The 15,991-nt window shown below is 42.1% G+C and overlaps 1 protein-coding gene across 4 annotated transcripts in view; it reads left to right on the top strand.

The window, feature by feature from the left end:
* The first annotated feature begins 11,013 nt into the window (after positions 1-11,013).
* The window catches only part of MAP3K3 (mitogen-activated protein kinase kinase kinase 3), a 43,285-nt gene continuing 38,307 nt past the window's right edge, over positions 11,014-15,991 (top strand). For 3 of the 4 annotated variants that reach the window (XM_062595470.1, XM_062595469.1, XM_062595468.1), the window contains exon 1: positions 11,014-11,190. In XM_062595470.1, the coding sequence (XP_062451454.1) occupies positions 11,187-11,190 (4 nt within the window). In that variant the 5' untranslated portion in view covers positions 11,014-11,186. Of the gene's footprint in view, positions 11,191-11,691; positions 11,711-15,991 lie in introns of those variants that run through there. The other variant, XM_062595471.1, reaches the window with a different exon arrangement.

Below are 15,991 nucleotides of genomic sequence, written 5' to 3'. Positions count from 1 at the left end.
CCTGAGCAAGATTCTGTGGTTAATGTGAATTTTGGCACTTCTTTGCATTTGGTTTGTATTCCTGGGAGTTCTTGAAAGGTGCTCAAAGCAATCTTTTTCCTAAGTGTATTTGCTTTGTACTGTCAGATCTTGTTGAATGAGTGAGATGTGTTGGAAAAGCTGGTCTACTATCCAAATGAAAGCTGTTTCTCTAAAAGAAATGATTCCCTAATGTAATTCCCTAATGTAATGCACAAAGGTGGATTTAAATTGAAAGAAACTGTGCCATCAAGGCTGGGGGTTGGTGCTAGTCATTTTCATGTCTTTGGGGATGAAACTCCGGGGCTTTTGTTTCCGTATTGGATAGTGGATTGCTCTACAGTAATGTTTTGCAGTCAAAGCTGGGTGCATTAGGCATGCTAAAAATCTTTAGGAAAGTCTTAACACAACATAGTTATTGAGGTTAATGCTCCATGGTACTCTCCCCATAAAGACATGACAACCATAGCTGGACTGTGAGGAATACCAGCTGGATTTTGATATACATGTCAAACCATCAAAGTTGTTTCAATCCAGTGAGTATCCACCTACGACTAAAGGCAGCCTTATAAATAGCAGTACCATGGCAAACCTTATCTTTTTTTTAAGTTTATGCAGGGAAGGCAGGTTGTGAAGAGCAATTGCTGTTGAACAGTGAAGTTGATGCTAAGACCACTGTCCAATATAGAACAGAACCTGGGAAAAGCTTTGTCATTGTGGACACATTGAAAATAATGTTTCTTCTCCAGGTTACTTTTCAACATACAGTTCAAAAGCACCACTTTGTGAATTAGATTAGAACTGATTAGTGATAGCTCTATTATGTTATCCCTTTTAATATCAGGGAGCCAAGAGAGGCTAAAATACAGTTCAAGCTCATGCATTGTTGGTGACATTCTGTGTTCAGTTGTGGAATTTCTGACAGAAAGCTTGACTATGTAAGGTCAGTTTTTCTTACTAGCTGCAGTGCTGAGAGTGACGTGTGCCACAGACAGATTTGGTCTAGATATTAGAATAGCATTATCCAAAAAATTAGGTTATCATTCTTCACAATAGCACTTCATCTTAAATTGGAAAATGCTAGTGCAGAATTGAGAAGTGAAAACTAGGCACTTTTTTTTAGCAGCAGCATCTAATTGCAGGTGTAGTTTTAGTCGTAAAAATAAATACACAGACTTGTACTGTTTAATTACAAACAGTAGGCATAATGTGCTGTTACTAAGAAGATTTCTAACTTTCTGACTTGGAGTGCAAACCTAGTTGTTACAGACAAAACCTCTTCACTTAACCTGCTGTGGATTGGGGAATGATGGGAACTACCTGTAACACTAGTACTTTCAGTAGTCCCCTTTATGCTTTGAAGTCTCATTTCTTACGGGTGGTAAAAGATAAGTTAAAAAGATGATTGCTTCTGCTGCTTAGCTAAGACTTTTTTTTTGGCAATTGTAAAGCTGTGCTTTAAAAAAGACTAAGCTAATTTAGTTGGAAGTTGAGTCGCTACAAGACTCCATAGGCTATATATACCTAATGGCAAATACAGTCCGTTCTGACAGTAATACAATCTCTGTTACGCTAAGATGATGAAGAGAGAGCATGTGTAAAGAGGCTAACAGTCTGAATAACCAGGTAGCTTTTGCTACTGTTAAAAAAAAAAAAAAGTTCTGTAGTGAACCTGGAGAGGATCCAGTCCAAGTCCCTCTGCTTGAAGTTTACTTGTGGGACTAGGGTCTGATTCCAAGCTCTTTGAAGGCAAGTGAAGGAATTCTGAAGGCTCCAGTGGATTCTAAATAAAGCCCATATCTTGTTTATTGAGCCAGTTGGGCTACCTTCTGGATCAATAACATGTTGCTTTGGGCATAGTCTGTTGTCATTCTTCATGAAATTTCATTTGAAATCACTAGAGGCTGTTTCGGAACAGGGGAATGCTACTTAAAATAGCTTTTTTTCAAAGAAGTCACTTGGAAGTTTAATGACTAGAAACACATGAAAATCCTCATGGGTGAGATGTTCTGTAATACAAAAGGCACTTCCATATAGGTGAAGAGCAAGAGACTTCAGTATCCTTTTGCCAACACCTTCTGACCCAGTAGCAGTGAACAAACTGTCTACTTGCTGGTTCAAGTTCATCTGCAAGAAGAAACAAAACCTTGAGACTTGTCACTGTAGCCTATGAATCAGTGAAATATGATGACCTATTTCTTCTAGCTTAACATTCAATTGATTATGCTGGGTGTAAAGCAGCTGTAAATTTTTTTTCCTGAAGTTTATGGGAACAGCTGTTTCAGCACTTGATCTTGAAAATTTTTGTGCTTGCTAGATGTTGCAGAGCAACTGCTTTCAAACTCCTCATATCCCATGAGCATAAAGTAGCATTAAGGGGAAAGTCTGAGCCTCAGTGAGGTTAGCAAAGTAGAAAATAACATGATATTGTTAAAAACAAACGAGACACTGATTCTGGGACAGAAGTGACGTTTCCTTGGGTTCTGCTAGTTCTGTATCACTTTTCCAGTTGATTAATTCCGGATCCTGAGCTATTGTTTGTTTGGTTTGTTCTGTTTAAACCAAGCTTTTGCTAGATGCCGATTGTTATTTGGACAACCTGTTGCTAGGATATTAGCTCTCATCCAGAAGATCCTGGTCATGTAAAATTCATTATTGAAGTGAAAAGCTACAGGAGAAAAAGGTTGAATATTGAATTAGTATGTTAGTACATTAACTCTGTAAGTGTCTAAAGAAAACTGCCTATGGTAGGTTGCATCTACTGGACTTGTACTTCTGTGTGCAGGGATTTAATAGGCAAAGATCTGAGTGCTTTGACAATCTATTTAGAAAGGAAACGGTGGTTTCAGAGAACGGAATGAAAGACTGATAATACAGGTTGTTCCTTATGGAACCTTGAAATGTACTTAAAGGGGGAGGCATTGCCTCTCATAAGTCAAAATTAATGATCCTTTCAAAACTTAGCTGTAATTAGTCCGCTGAATGTTCTGGATAATAGTAAAAGATCTATTTTTGCCTGGTGTAACAAGGAGACATCAGTCTCAATTGTAGATCATTGCCTACCAGAGACTAAGTGAGAGGAAAAGTCTAATATATTTGAATTCACAGATGTTCTTGTGCTTGTTGTAAATTAAGAAAGCAGAGTGTGTCTGTTTTGTTCTCTTACAGATGGCACTTTAACGAGTGTATTTTTGATAAGGCTGGGAAGAGAGTCATCTCTTCCTCAGTCTTTTTACGGTAGATGTTTGTCTGTGTTTGGTATAAAGTGTTAAATACAGCAGTTCCTGAAATCCTAAACTGGCTGTGATTGTAGGTATTTAGTGAGTCCTCATCTGCTTTTAGTGAACACCAGAAACGAGCACTTGACAACAATGTTAATGTTACAGACTGAAGCTCTATTTTCTGCAAATGATAGTCTTGCAAGGCCAGCCCAAGTGATACAGTGCTGCTGTCACCCAGATAAAGTCCCTTTGCTTTGGTTAGGAACTTGACAAAGTTGGGGAATCATCTTTTCCACCTTTTGAAAATGATGGCAGTAATGGCAGGTTGGTTGTATAAAGCTATGTGATGGGTGAATTCTTCAGATCACTGATACTTGCCATGGAAAAAGGACTGCTGCTGTCTGTAAATTCACAGAACTTGAATTCTTGAACTTGTCATTTCTCTTTCTTAGCAGTGTTTTAAATCATTTCAGTATGTCCTGAGAGGATAAATGACACCAAGGGTAAGCTATTGGCTCAACAGATTGCACAGCAACAGGTCTATCGAAATACTGAAGGGTTTAGTCTTCCTATTGCTTATTAGCAAAATAGTCCTATCGCCTCGAATCCAAATCATGTTAATCTTATCAACATACAAGTTATCTGATACATATTTACTACTTTCTACTGTCAGACAGTATTCCAGACCTGAATTTATTGTCCAGTGGACATTAAAATGAGGTGTCCAAAATCTGTTTGGGAACAGGCAAGGTCCTGTCAAATGTGTCCCCAGTTTTCTCAGCCTTTGCAGAGAATCCAGGGAATTACTTGTGTGTGGCACTTAAAGAGCACTTTCTCACGTTTGCTTAGGGATGCAGCTATTTTTTTTTTTTCCTTTTGCTTATCCTAGAGAAGTAGGAAATGTTCTCTTCTCAAGGATATTGAGAGTTTAGCATACCCCTGACTCTTCCTCTAGGAAGAGATCTCCAGAACCTTAGATGAGCACTTTTCACCAGCACTGAAAAGCAGTAGTTAAAAATGCAACTGGACACCAGTCACTGAATGCTCATTTAGCAAGTCATGGCGGACTCCAGAGGCAAAGTCGCTTGCAAGACTTGTTTGCTTCTATCTAACTTCAGAAAATAACTGTTTGCAAAGCCACTGGTACTTAGCATCAAGCTAATATTTCCGTACTCATCAGAGAAAATCCTGATTTTTCTTAAAGTTTCTTCCTTTTCAGAAAATCTAACAAAAGAACTAATCAGCTAACTTCCTGAAAAATATTGCAGCCATGACTAGCTGTAAGCCTGTTTTCTAGCTCTCATTCATACCAAGAAGTCAGCATCTCTTAGAATTTGCTTTCCTATTTGTAAAACATGCAAATCTCAAGTCTCTTCTATGAGAGATGGGGATTGGTCTGTCAATTCTGAACAAAGGCAGAAATGCAAGAACTAGTGGACGAAAGAGTCAATAGTACAGCTGTGAAGCAATGTGATGCTTTCTTGATAACATGGTGAATATGAATTATGATATCTACTATTTAAAAGGAACTTTTTTAAACTTGGGTTGCTCGCAGTGTAAAATGTAATTTAAATTTGTTGCGCCGAAGCATTTTTGTTATCAGTAGTCAAGTAGATGTTTACTTTTATGTGTGTTTTCCCTTCTGCTGTTCCCATTCACAGTCCCGTTGTGGTAATTTCCTGAAGGTGTAATCTTTGTAGCATGATTGTACAAACATCCATATGAAATTTCTGACTTCTTGTTCTCACTAAAATATGTTAAAGCAATAGTAGTTTTACTTCTATTCTTTTATTTTCTCCACCTTCCATACCTGCGAATTTGCTACTGTCCTCTCCTAGAAGAATCCTAATACCCTGCTATTCAACCAACATATGTTGTTGATATGGATAACTGCAATGTCCCTATATTCCTTTATTTTTATGGAGACTATACAAAAGGTTTTGTTACAATGGATTTAACACCTGAGTCATGGAAACTCTGTAAATTTTAAGGCAATTTTCTGGAATCGCTTGAAAGTGGAATGTTGCATCCTTTTATGCTATTTCCTGCTTCCTATGTAGTTTTATTCAGATTTTTTAACCTTCTTTCTAAGTTTGAGCCTCCTGTGTATTAGGTATGGTATTTTCTGCTTTTCATACTTTGTAATAAAAATGGAACATTTGTAGATTGACTGCAATTCACTGTGTGGTGAGTTAAAACATACTGCTGGGTTAGCAGAGAACTGCTTAAAATAGGGGGGTTTTTTGTTGTAAAAGGAAGGCGATTGGCTTATTTTGCCTCACCTCTGCAAAACTGGTGAGGTTTATTGGATCACTCATCTTACAGATTCCCCCACAAACTCGATCGTTCTAGTTGCTGTAAATTACAAGTTAATCTGAGTAATAGCATTATTAGGAACATAGGCATGAAAGAACTTGAACTGAATGGTTTATGTTAAAGTACACCCACACTTACTTTCTTACAACAAACATGCTACATATGACCTGTACGCTAGTGGTGGTTGCTCTTATGTTTTCTGCCGTCTTTGCATAGTACTTTTCCTTATACAACAAATGGTAATTATCTGCCTGCAGGTTTTTTTACTTTAAATGAGGAAAAGGGTGTGTGGTTTTTTTAATATAAATAATTGATCTCTACGGCTTTTTGAATACAGGCAAAATACAGACAAAGCAATTAGGCAGTCATCTAGCTTCTGAGTCTCTCCCTTGTGTGGGTGACCCCTGTAAAAGGATGTTTTCTTTACAGGCTCAGTGTCTGATGTGGTTGCTGGGACTGTGACCTAGAGGGGAATAGGGAGGCTGAACTTGGAAGCTTGGTTCTGCCTTAGAACTTGGTGACAGGACTGATGACTTCAGTAAGTATTTAGATTAGTTCTTTCATCTGTTGTCTGACAAATAATACAGTTTTGGATTCCTCGCTAGTTCTTTGGAATAAGAGTTTATTCATCTTCGTGACCACAATGGAAAGATTTGCTGTAAAAATGCTGCACTCTTTTTCAGCTATATAAGGACTCTGTTTTAGTAACCATATTTGGAAAAGATCCTTTCCTTCTAAAATTGTTTGTCTTTTACTCTGGAAAAGTATTTACATCCTTCTCAGTTGTTTTCCCAGGATTTGTGCTTCAGAATTCTCTATACAGAATTGTAAGTGATGCTTAATCTCAAGCAGCAAATATTAAAAGAAGGCTACGCTCTACCTGTCATCTTAGTAACTTGCAACTGGGAAAATTTGATCTTTTCCTTAGGGAAGTAACTAAAGCAGAAAAGTAGCATCCATTCTAAAGCCAAATCACTATTCCTTGATTAACTCTTGCTTAAAATCTGACGCAGGTCTGTCCTTTCCGTTCAGTGCAACGGAGCTGTAAGCTCCCCTGGGCCTGCCCAGTATGGGATTATGGGCAACATAGCAAAAAGCATGTTAGTGGCTATTCTTAGAGTGGTAGTGAGCATGCCAGCTGAGGGAACTAAACCTGTCATCCTCAGCATCTAATGAGACACCAACTCTGTTGTTATGGACATTGATTTGCCATCTTTTCTCTTATTAGGACCAGTAGGATGTTGCAATGTGTCCACTGGACAGGAAGTGGGGCTGTTTCTATAGGTGTTCTGTCCTGTCAGTGATAAGGACAGGAAGCCTCTAAAATACACCTGGAAGCCACCAGTTTGGGCCTTAATTAACTCCCATGAGAAGGGCAGCAACTTTTGCAAGTCAGAGATGCTAGTTCAAAAAGTCAGGAGCTGGTACACGAGACAAAAACCAGACTGTCTGCTGGTGCAGTAAAATAGAGGCATTTGCACAGAAGAGGGAATGAGAGGATCTCTGCCCTTTGAATGTAAAGAAACAGCTGACTTCTGGCATGGTTTAGTTGCTTGCTCTGTGACCATGAGAAAGTTGCTTCTTCTCTGATACTACCTGTAAGTGAAAAGAACTTAATCACTGATCAATAAGTAGCTTGAAAATAGTTCTCCACAATAATACGATATATATATATATATATATATATATATAGGTGTAGAGAAAGTGTTTTCTGACATGACTGTTCTGACTGTGATGGTAACAAGCATTTAGTCTTGTCCTTTTTTTTATTATTATTAGTGCTGCTTTGTGAACGGTTCAGATTACTTGGTTTTAAGGTCATTACTTCTGAGCAGGCAATTTTTAACATCCTTCCTCCACCTCTTTCTTCTCTTTAGTTTTGCCCTCAATGGGAGAATGTCTCCAACTCTTTTATCAGACAGCTTTAGAGCCCCCTCTACTGGAGTGCTGCCTTCAGCAGCATGGCATGCCTCTTAGCAGGGATTTTTCACGTGGCTGATGTATTCTCCTGGAACCAAGGTAAGGTTTGGACAATACATATTCTGCCATGCTGTCCTGAATTTGGATTAGTATGTTGGTTCTGATGGTTTTCAGTTAACTCTACATTCAGATTATCAGAATTGATAACACCGCAAGAAAGTGTTAGCAAAACTAGAACAGCCTAGACTCGGCGAGACTACTGTTCTGAGAGCGGCAGAAAAAACAGCATCTTTTCATGTCTCCTCTGAAGATTCACGAGGATTGTTGGCTCCACCTCCTCACCCCCCAAAACATTATTTTCTTCTCACTACTCCTGTTCGGTCTGGCTGGCTGTGGATCGTAAGGAAGCCTTGTCGTGGGACAAGGCTCAGCCTGGTGACTGCTAGGCTCCCCAGGAAGGATGCATGTCCCTAAACAAGAAGGGAAACAGGAAGGAAAGAAGAAATAGTACCTCTGATAGCAAGGAGGAGAGGCTCTTGAGGCAAACAGGTATGCCTGCAAAAATGGAAACATTACCAAAATAGAAAAAAAAAGATTGAGAACAGATGCCAAGAGTTAAATCCCAAAGGTCCATTCCAACTTCCTGTGTAACTTCTGAGAAGTTACTGGTTTTCCATGCAGTGCTCTTAAATCCCTAAGATAGGGGCAGTGTTTTCTTATTTCATGCTGTGTGATGGCATTAAACGATTGGGCCTCTATAAATTTCTCTATTTATGAGTGCACTAACTAATCTCACTGTAAACAATAGTTCCTGAAGAATCTCAGTGTGAGTGTGTCTACTGATGATGCATAGATGATTTTGCATGGAAAACCTCAAGCAAGCTAAATAACTTCAGGTTGAAAAATTATGTTTTGTAGCTGCTATTCACAGAAATGAAGCTTCTGTTCTGGAAAGCAGTAGCTCTTAAATGATGTGGGCAACCTTCAACTAAGAACTTGCTGTGATGGCATGAACTGGAAGACAATCATACCGAAAGATGAGGTGGCAACAGAGTGTTTTGACATTGGAGCTGGTGGAGTGGGGAATTAATACTGAATTCCTCAAATCCTGATCCCACAAGTAATCTCGTTTAAACCTTTCGATAATGACCGTGGCGCACACAGTGTGATAATTAAATTTGAACAAAAGTGGGAGGCTTCATAATATAAGAGAATTAGACTATCTTAGACATTTGACTTTGAAGAGCGATAAGTAGAGAGGAGGTGAAATATAGCAATAGAGAGTGCAAGGCAGTGAATTTAGGGGTGAGAAGAAATTTGTAAAGCGTGCCGAGAGCTTATTACTTGGAAGTGACTGAAGAAAGGAAGGTGGATTTACTAGTTGATCAAGGATAAATGAGCCACATTAAGGCTGTGGGGGAAAAAAAAGCGTGTATAAAAGTTGGTTTCAGAGGAATGATGACGCTGTCACTAAAGGAGAAATGTATTCAAATGGAAACAGGGACAAAGAAACTTTCAGGAAGATGCTACAAATACAAAGCTGGTATTATGAAAAGAGAGTGGCTTACTTTTCTATTACAAATGAAGCCTGAATAGAGATATGATTATTATCTTAATGTATTAGTGAGAAAACACCAGGGAATGGAAGGGATTATTTAAGTTAAAGGATAATCTTGAAATGAAAACAAATGGCTATAAGCTGGACATGACTAATTCTAGATGGGAAAACTAGAAATCTTTTTCTGACTTCAGCCAAATCATGCTGACCTTGTTAGTGTTGTAGCATCACCGTCACTGGTCTTAAATTTTCTGCGTCCGTTTAGTCTGCTGACATTAGTGCAACACTTCATAGCTTGAAAACCATGGAGAATTTAGAAGACCTTTGAGAATGATGTGCATGTTGGCATCCCACAGGTGGAATGAAAGCAGAAGCTGATGATCTCTTTTCTTCCTACTCCAAGAATGACCTACACTAGAATTTTTTTTCCCCTATCAGAAGCAAGAAGCCTGAGCAAATCAGTAAGTTTAATAGAGAGCTGTGCTTTGTAGGGAGCAATAGGAGAGAGGAAAGGTGGGGGTTTTGCAGGGGAGGAGAATTGTGGGCCTGCTATATTGTGTTTTGAATTCCCTCCCCAAAGTCATTTGTATTAATGTTGACCAGTAAAGTCACTGGAGAGCTATTTAATGAGAATGTATTCTGTTTGCAGTTTGTGTGTCCAAGACAGCCTGGCAGACAGACATGCTAAAACTGCAGGCGACTGTCATCAGGTGTCTTACATCAGCAAGTGAGTGAATGTAGCAGGTCAGCAGTTCCACTCCTACTGCCACAAACACTTTCTCATTAAAATCAGCTGCTAATGAAAGGGGAGGAAATACTGAACTTCAAATACACTAGGCTAGAGTTCACTCCTTCAAATTAAGACCGCAGGACTTTACTTTCACAATTGGCAGCTTTTAACAGATACGGTATAGGATTACAGTGCTTAATGTAATGATGGTGGAGAAGCTGAAATAAGGGTTTTGAGGGCTTTAAAAATGGAAGAACTATTTATTATATGACTCCTGCATTTTTCATATGCTGCAGTCTGCAGGTGAACTGGGAGGTAGCTGTGATGACCAGGGGACAAAGTCAAGGAAAATCAGTTCTCCTACTAGACCAACTAATAGGAGGTATCATCTCTCCCTATGAATAACCATGTCTGCTGTGAAGCCCTTTCCTTTTGAAAGGAGGTGGGGGGGGGAACCCTTTCAGTCCTTTTTCATTCTGGATTTTTAAATTTTTTTTCTTGAATTAAAAAGTGCTTTTTTAAGGCTTTTATTATTATTTTAAAACCCCCTTTGCTATACTATACCCCTAATGACAGCAAGCAAGCAAGGTCAAGGGCCAAGAGACTCCTTCCTTCCCCGGGTGTCTTTGCCATCCACCCAAAACAGTGGCTTAAAGGAGCAGGTGGCCTGCATTTGGCTTTTCCAGAGTGAGAGGAGGGGAAAAGGCGGGGGCAGCAGGGCCTCAGCCCGGCGGGAGGGGAAATGGTGCAGCGCTGCCGCAGCGGGTCCATCCGGCTCTAGAACCCGGCGCGCGCCCGGCTCTAGAACCCGGCCAGCGGGGCAGCCCGTCACTCTGACTGGCAGGAGGCCGGGGGCGGGGCAGGGGGCGGGGCCTGGGGCGTCCCCGCCCCCTCCCGGCGGCGGGAAGGGGGCGGGGCCAGGGCCGGCGTTTGGCGGGGGCGGGGGGAGGGGGCAATTGGCAGCCGGCGCCGCGGCGCGGAGGGGGCGGGGCGGGCGGCGCGTCTGGCGGCGCGCCGATTGGCGGGCGGCGCCGTCGGGTGGGTGGCTCGGCGGCCGGGATTGGCGGGCGGCGGCGGGTCGGCCCCTGTGATTGGCAGGCAGGCGGCGGCGGGTGCGCGGCGGCCGCCGAGCGGTTTGTTTTGCTCGGGGCCCGGGCGCCCTGTGGCGGCGGCGGCGGCGGGGAGCGACCGGGACCGCCCCTGCCCCCCTCCCCCCCCCCCCCGCACACCCCTCCCCGCCGCCGCGGGGGCGGCCGGAGCGGCGCCCGCCGGAAGGAGACGGCGGCGGCGGCGGCGCGGGCCTGGGAATGTGGCGGCGGCCGTGAGCCCTCCCCCTCGGCCCGGCCGCCATGGAGCCGCGGCGGTGACAGCCCCGCACCTCAGCGCGCCGCCGCCCCGCGGCCGCGGGGCCGCCGCCGCCGCCATGGGTAAGCGCGGGGCGGGGGCGGGAAGCGCGGGCGGTAACGACAGCGAGGCCGGGAGCGGCCCGGCTGCGCTCGGGGGTCGCGGGCCGCTGCCGCCGCGGCGCGGTTTGAATGATCGCGTCCGTCCAGGCCTGCGTGAAGGGGCCTCTGCAAGCCGGTGCCTCCCTGCGGCGTGAAGAAGGGTCTTCGCGCACCGGGATGAATACTTCGCTCCTGTAAACCAGACCTTGCTTGCGCGTGTGCGCCGGCGAGGGGGTGTCTGCGGTGATCCTGAGTTGCATCGCTCGGGGGCTGCGCGTTTGGGGTTTCTTTATGCGCCCCCCCCCCCCCCCCCTTAGTGTAGGTTCCTGAGACTCTGCCTCGCTATTTAATCTGTTTGCACGATTCCTACGTTTATATTGTAAATTCATAAAGTAGCGTGGATGTTTCTGAAAGCAGAAGTGAGGCAACTTCGCTTTGTGCCCGTAACCGTCCCGGCAACAGCAACTCCTACTGAAGCAAGCACGTAACTTGCTTTGATTTTGTAAGTACAACCGACATGTCTAGGTCTGGGAGTGGGCTGCCCTTAGGAAGAGCAGCACAGTGTTGATCAGTCTGTTGTCTCTAAAGGAACCAACCTGATGGTCCTTAAGCTTGCTATAGTTGAGAAGGAAGGAGTTGGAGTCCCATTTTGCAGTGGCAGCTGCACGTGTATCGCTGACGGCGTGAGCGCCGAGTGAAAAGCCCACGGACCTTCCGTAGGCTGTTGCACCATCACAAACAGGTTGCTACTGACAGGAATGATCTTATCTGAACTCGCTATGCAGTCGCGATCAAATCTTGTACAGGATTGCGGTGAGCAGGCCGCATCATGTTCTGCTTCCCTTCTATCTTGCTCTTCGTAAACTGATCAGAAAGATGGGGGGAACGGATAACGTAGGTGCTGGTGCTGCAGTTTGTCGTGAGCCCGTTGGTGCGGCTGAACCTCTCCGACAGCGGCGCCCTGCACTTGACAGACGGCTTCTGCCCAGAGCTCCTCGGCAGCGTTTGAAATACTGCTGTTTGCTTCTATTACAGAGAAATACGTGCAGACCTGGGAAAGAGAGGGGAAAGCTGTGTTTGGGCCGAAGGTTTGTGGTAGGCCTAGAATGAAATGCTCATTACAGGCCCAGCTGCAGCTGAGTCTTTCCCTCGATCTGCTCTTTTTTCCTGCCTGTGTCACTTCCTTCCCTTGGCTCCCTTACCCGTAACACAGCGCTTAGGTTTTGCTGCACTGACAGCCCTGCTGCCCTGTGGGGGAGGGGAGGAGGACTGAGCCTACAGGTTAGTTCCAGTTTAAACCCTGATTTTTTTTTTTTGTTTTTGTTTGAGTACCCCAAATATACACTACATGTACCAGGTTTGTGGAGAGGCTCTGATTTTTTTTTTTTTTTTTTTTATGTATTAAAAAAAAGAAAGGTTTACAGTTCCCTAAAACATAGAGGCATAAAGGCATTTTGTTATTGCTAGGACTCTTACAAAATACCCGGTGTTTCATTTGGTGGCATGTTGTGAAGGATGGAAAATGAAACTTCTTCAAAACTTTTTTTTCAAAGCTTTAATAGGTACTCCATTTCTTTTCTCAGCTTAAGAAATGTACTTATTGACCCTGGATCTGTTAATTATTTGTACAGACAATCAACTTTCTATTGTGGCAGCAGACAACAAACAAATGGGTTTTTTTGTTCATCTTTGCCTTTTTAAACAAACATTTGTGGCATCACATCTTCTATTATCATGCTATATGAAATAGCATACTGGTTTATAGGGGTTTACAGACTTCCTGTTTTTACCAATCTGCAGATGCTTTTGCTCTGTTTTTTTGAACTTCATGTTTTTTTTTTCAAAACTATTTCCATTTCTGCCATAGCAAATACTGACTTGATCAGACCTGGGTAATAAACCACACATTTGTTGAAATAAATGCTTTATGTGGAGGAATAGCTTTCTCTGAGAGTAGCAGTTCCCCTTTATCGATGTTATAAAAATCCTTGAGTGTAGTTTTTAAAACATGAAAAGCATTTCCTGGACAACATCTTTCCCGCACAAAGCAGAACTGTGTTTCCCAGACCTACTGGAGACCTAGCAAAACAGGGTCTCTCAGTGCGCTTCAAAAATTGCTTATTTTTCATTTGTAGTAACTTTTGCATTGTGTGATTAATGTGATGCTGCTGCATGTACTGCTTTAAAATCAGTCTGTAGAAATCCTGTATTTTGATGGAACTAAAGAAGCATTCATCCTTCTCAAGGCTAAATCCATTACAATGCAAACCTAAATGCAAATGTTTTTTTCATACACAAACTCAGCTCAATATTTGACTTTCATTTTACGTTGAATAAGAGAAATGCTCCTTCATTTCCTACCTCACCAACGTAAGGATGAACTATAAAATAGTATGTTTTAGCAGTAGGGAGCCAATAGCTTAGTGTGAAACTATTAAAAATGTGTATTTGCATAAGAGATTGCAGGATTTCAAAGCCATTATCAATACTTGCTAATCTAACTGCAGTACAATATTGAACCTGAGCTTGCAAAATGCTGTGGTCCCTTTGAAAGCTGCAGTCTGAAGCTTAAATGTGTCAGATTTTTTAATGTGCCTCTAAGAATGAACGTGTAAAAGTATGACAATCCGCAAATGTAAAATGTGCATTTCCTCGCTTCAGCTAAGTCTCCAGTTCTCTTTAAAACGACCACTAAGCAGGAAGCAAGAGTCAGGCTCGGACACGGTCTTTTAAGTTACTGCATTGTGAATGTACTGTGGTAACTACAGTCACTGTCGGTATGTGTTATTCAGCATTTGTAGGCAGTGATTCCAGCACTGCTTGTCTTCGCTTACAGCGGTTGCCAGTCCGAGTCCTTCAGCCGCTGCGCTGTGATTCTATCACAAGCCCGTGCTTGGCTGTTATCTAATGAACTCTCTGTAAAACTAGGGTGACACGTTGTTTTTTAATTCTTCCTGTCTGAGATGAGGGAGTTTCATTAACTGGTCATTAAAGTGGTCGTTCTGCGATAGAAAAAAAAATCATTGTATTCAACTGCCGCTGAATTCATATGGTAAACAAATTAGGAGAAAGACACCTAATCTCTTGTTACTGGTACCCTTAGAGGCCATATAAAACAATATGCAAGAGAACAATACATTACGTTTTTTAAGGAAAAGTTCAGAAGTGACTTGGACAGTGGGAGTTGGGGAACAGAAAGTGCCTTCAGAGCATCTGCTCAGGGTTCCGTCAGCCTGTTATATTGCATTAAGTGTTCCTATGTAAGAAAGGTTTCAGCATTAACATTTGTCTACACGGGAAACTGAGTATACTGTAAGTGAGATACAGACCTTCAAGTGCGCTAGCTAGGGCCTAGATGCTTACCAGATGCTGGCCTGGAGAGTTTAATGTCTCAGTGTATTGTAAAGTCACAAGCTGCCTCGGCTAATAATAAATTTGCCGTGTAACTGAGCTGTAATATACACCAGGAGATACATAATTGGTTAGCTCACTTGTTCACATTGCCCAATTGCTCATAGAAATGAGTCTTTGAAACTCATCTGATTTGTATATGCAACTTAGGCTTTGGGATCAACTGCCTATAGCTTGTAAATACATAATAACTTCTGGGTTTTAGTTTTGAGTGGCATGCCTTACCCTTTAGATGCAGTTTCTTACTCACAGACTTATTCTTTGATTGACTTGATTTCTTGTCATGAGTGCTCAATTATAAACTGCTTTCATAGCTGTTTTGCTTCTTGCCCAAAGGAACCCTGACTGTCTGCCAAGACAAGCTCTTCTTCATCCTCCTGGTATCTGGCCAAACCCAAAATGCACTGTAGTGGAAAACTCGCATCCCAGCTCTTCGCAGCGTGTTTGGGTGGTAGGCATTCCGGGGTTATGCCGGTCCATAATTTGTAATATTTTGTTGTGTAAAGCTGTGGTTGTTGTTTGCCAGGTGACCGAAAGACTAGGCTTAACATTGAACAAGATTAAAGAATAAGAGTAAATTGGAAACATTTCTATAAGGTAAAAGTTTAAACATTCAAATGTGAAGTTAGAAACAACAGCAACAAAAAAAGGGTACTGTCAGCTACCTGGAACCTGAACTTCATTCACAACTGTATTTTCATGTTTTCCTCCCACAAGGGGTTACTTAGTGCTGAGATAGATCCTAGCAATTATTTCCTTTGGCTGATACGGTTTTTGAAAAGCAACCTCTTGCTTTGGTAGTGTTACTTATACCCCTAGTTTCTTTTGCATGCAATTGGAATTTCAAGGAATACTCTCCCTTCTCCACTGCTACAATGTAGTTATTGTCTTCTCTGGCTTTTCTTGGACAGTAGAGGTTTGGTGGGTTTTGTTTCGATTTTGTTTTTTTCAAGTGACTTTATTTTCTCTGCTCTGCTTTCCCCTTTTTAAGAATTTTACTCTAAATTAACACCTCCTGCAAATGTGTAGGGAGAATTCTTTCCATTCTCATCCGTAGTCTGGCTTGGAACTGTTATTTCTGTTTTTCTGGTAGTGCTCACTAGTGCCCACAAATCTTTGGGCAAATCATTCAATTTATAAAATTTGATTGGTTTTATGCCTTAAAAACTAATACAACACCTTGTTAACATCCTAATAATCTTGTTCTTGGTGATGCGGAAAGAGCAAATGCGATGAATGCAAGATTGCAGAATGGGATGCTGACTCTCCAGAATTGCCTTCAAGTTCACTGTAATTTCTGCATTGCTTTTACTGAAGTCTTGACATGATCAAAATCATTGAAAACAAAACTTGATGGGAATATGGTCATAGT

The sequence above is a fragment of the Rhea pennata genome, chromosome 26, assembly GCF_028389875.1.
Source record: "Rhea pennata isolate bPtePen1 chromosome 26, bPtePen1.pri, whole genome shotgun sequence".
In the NCBI taxonomy this organism is placed as follows: Eukaryota; Metazoa; Chordata; class Aves; order Rheiformes; family Rheidae; genus Rhea; species Rhea pennata.
Note: the sequence above shows the minus strand (reverse complement) of the source record. Positions and strands in the feature narration are given on the sequence as shown.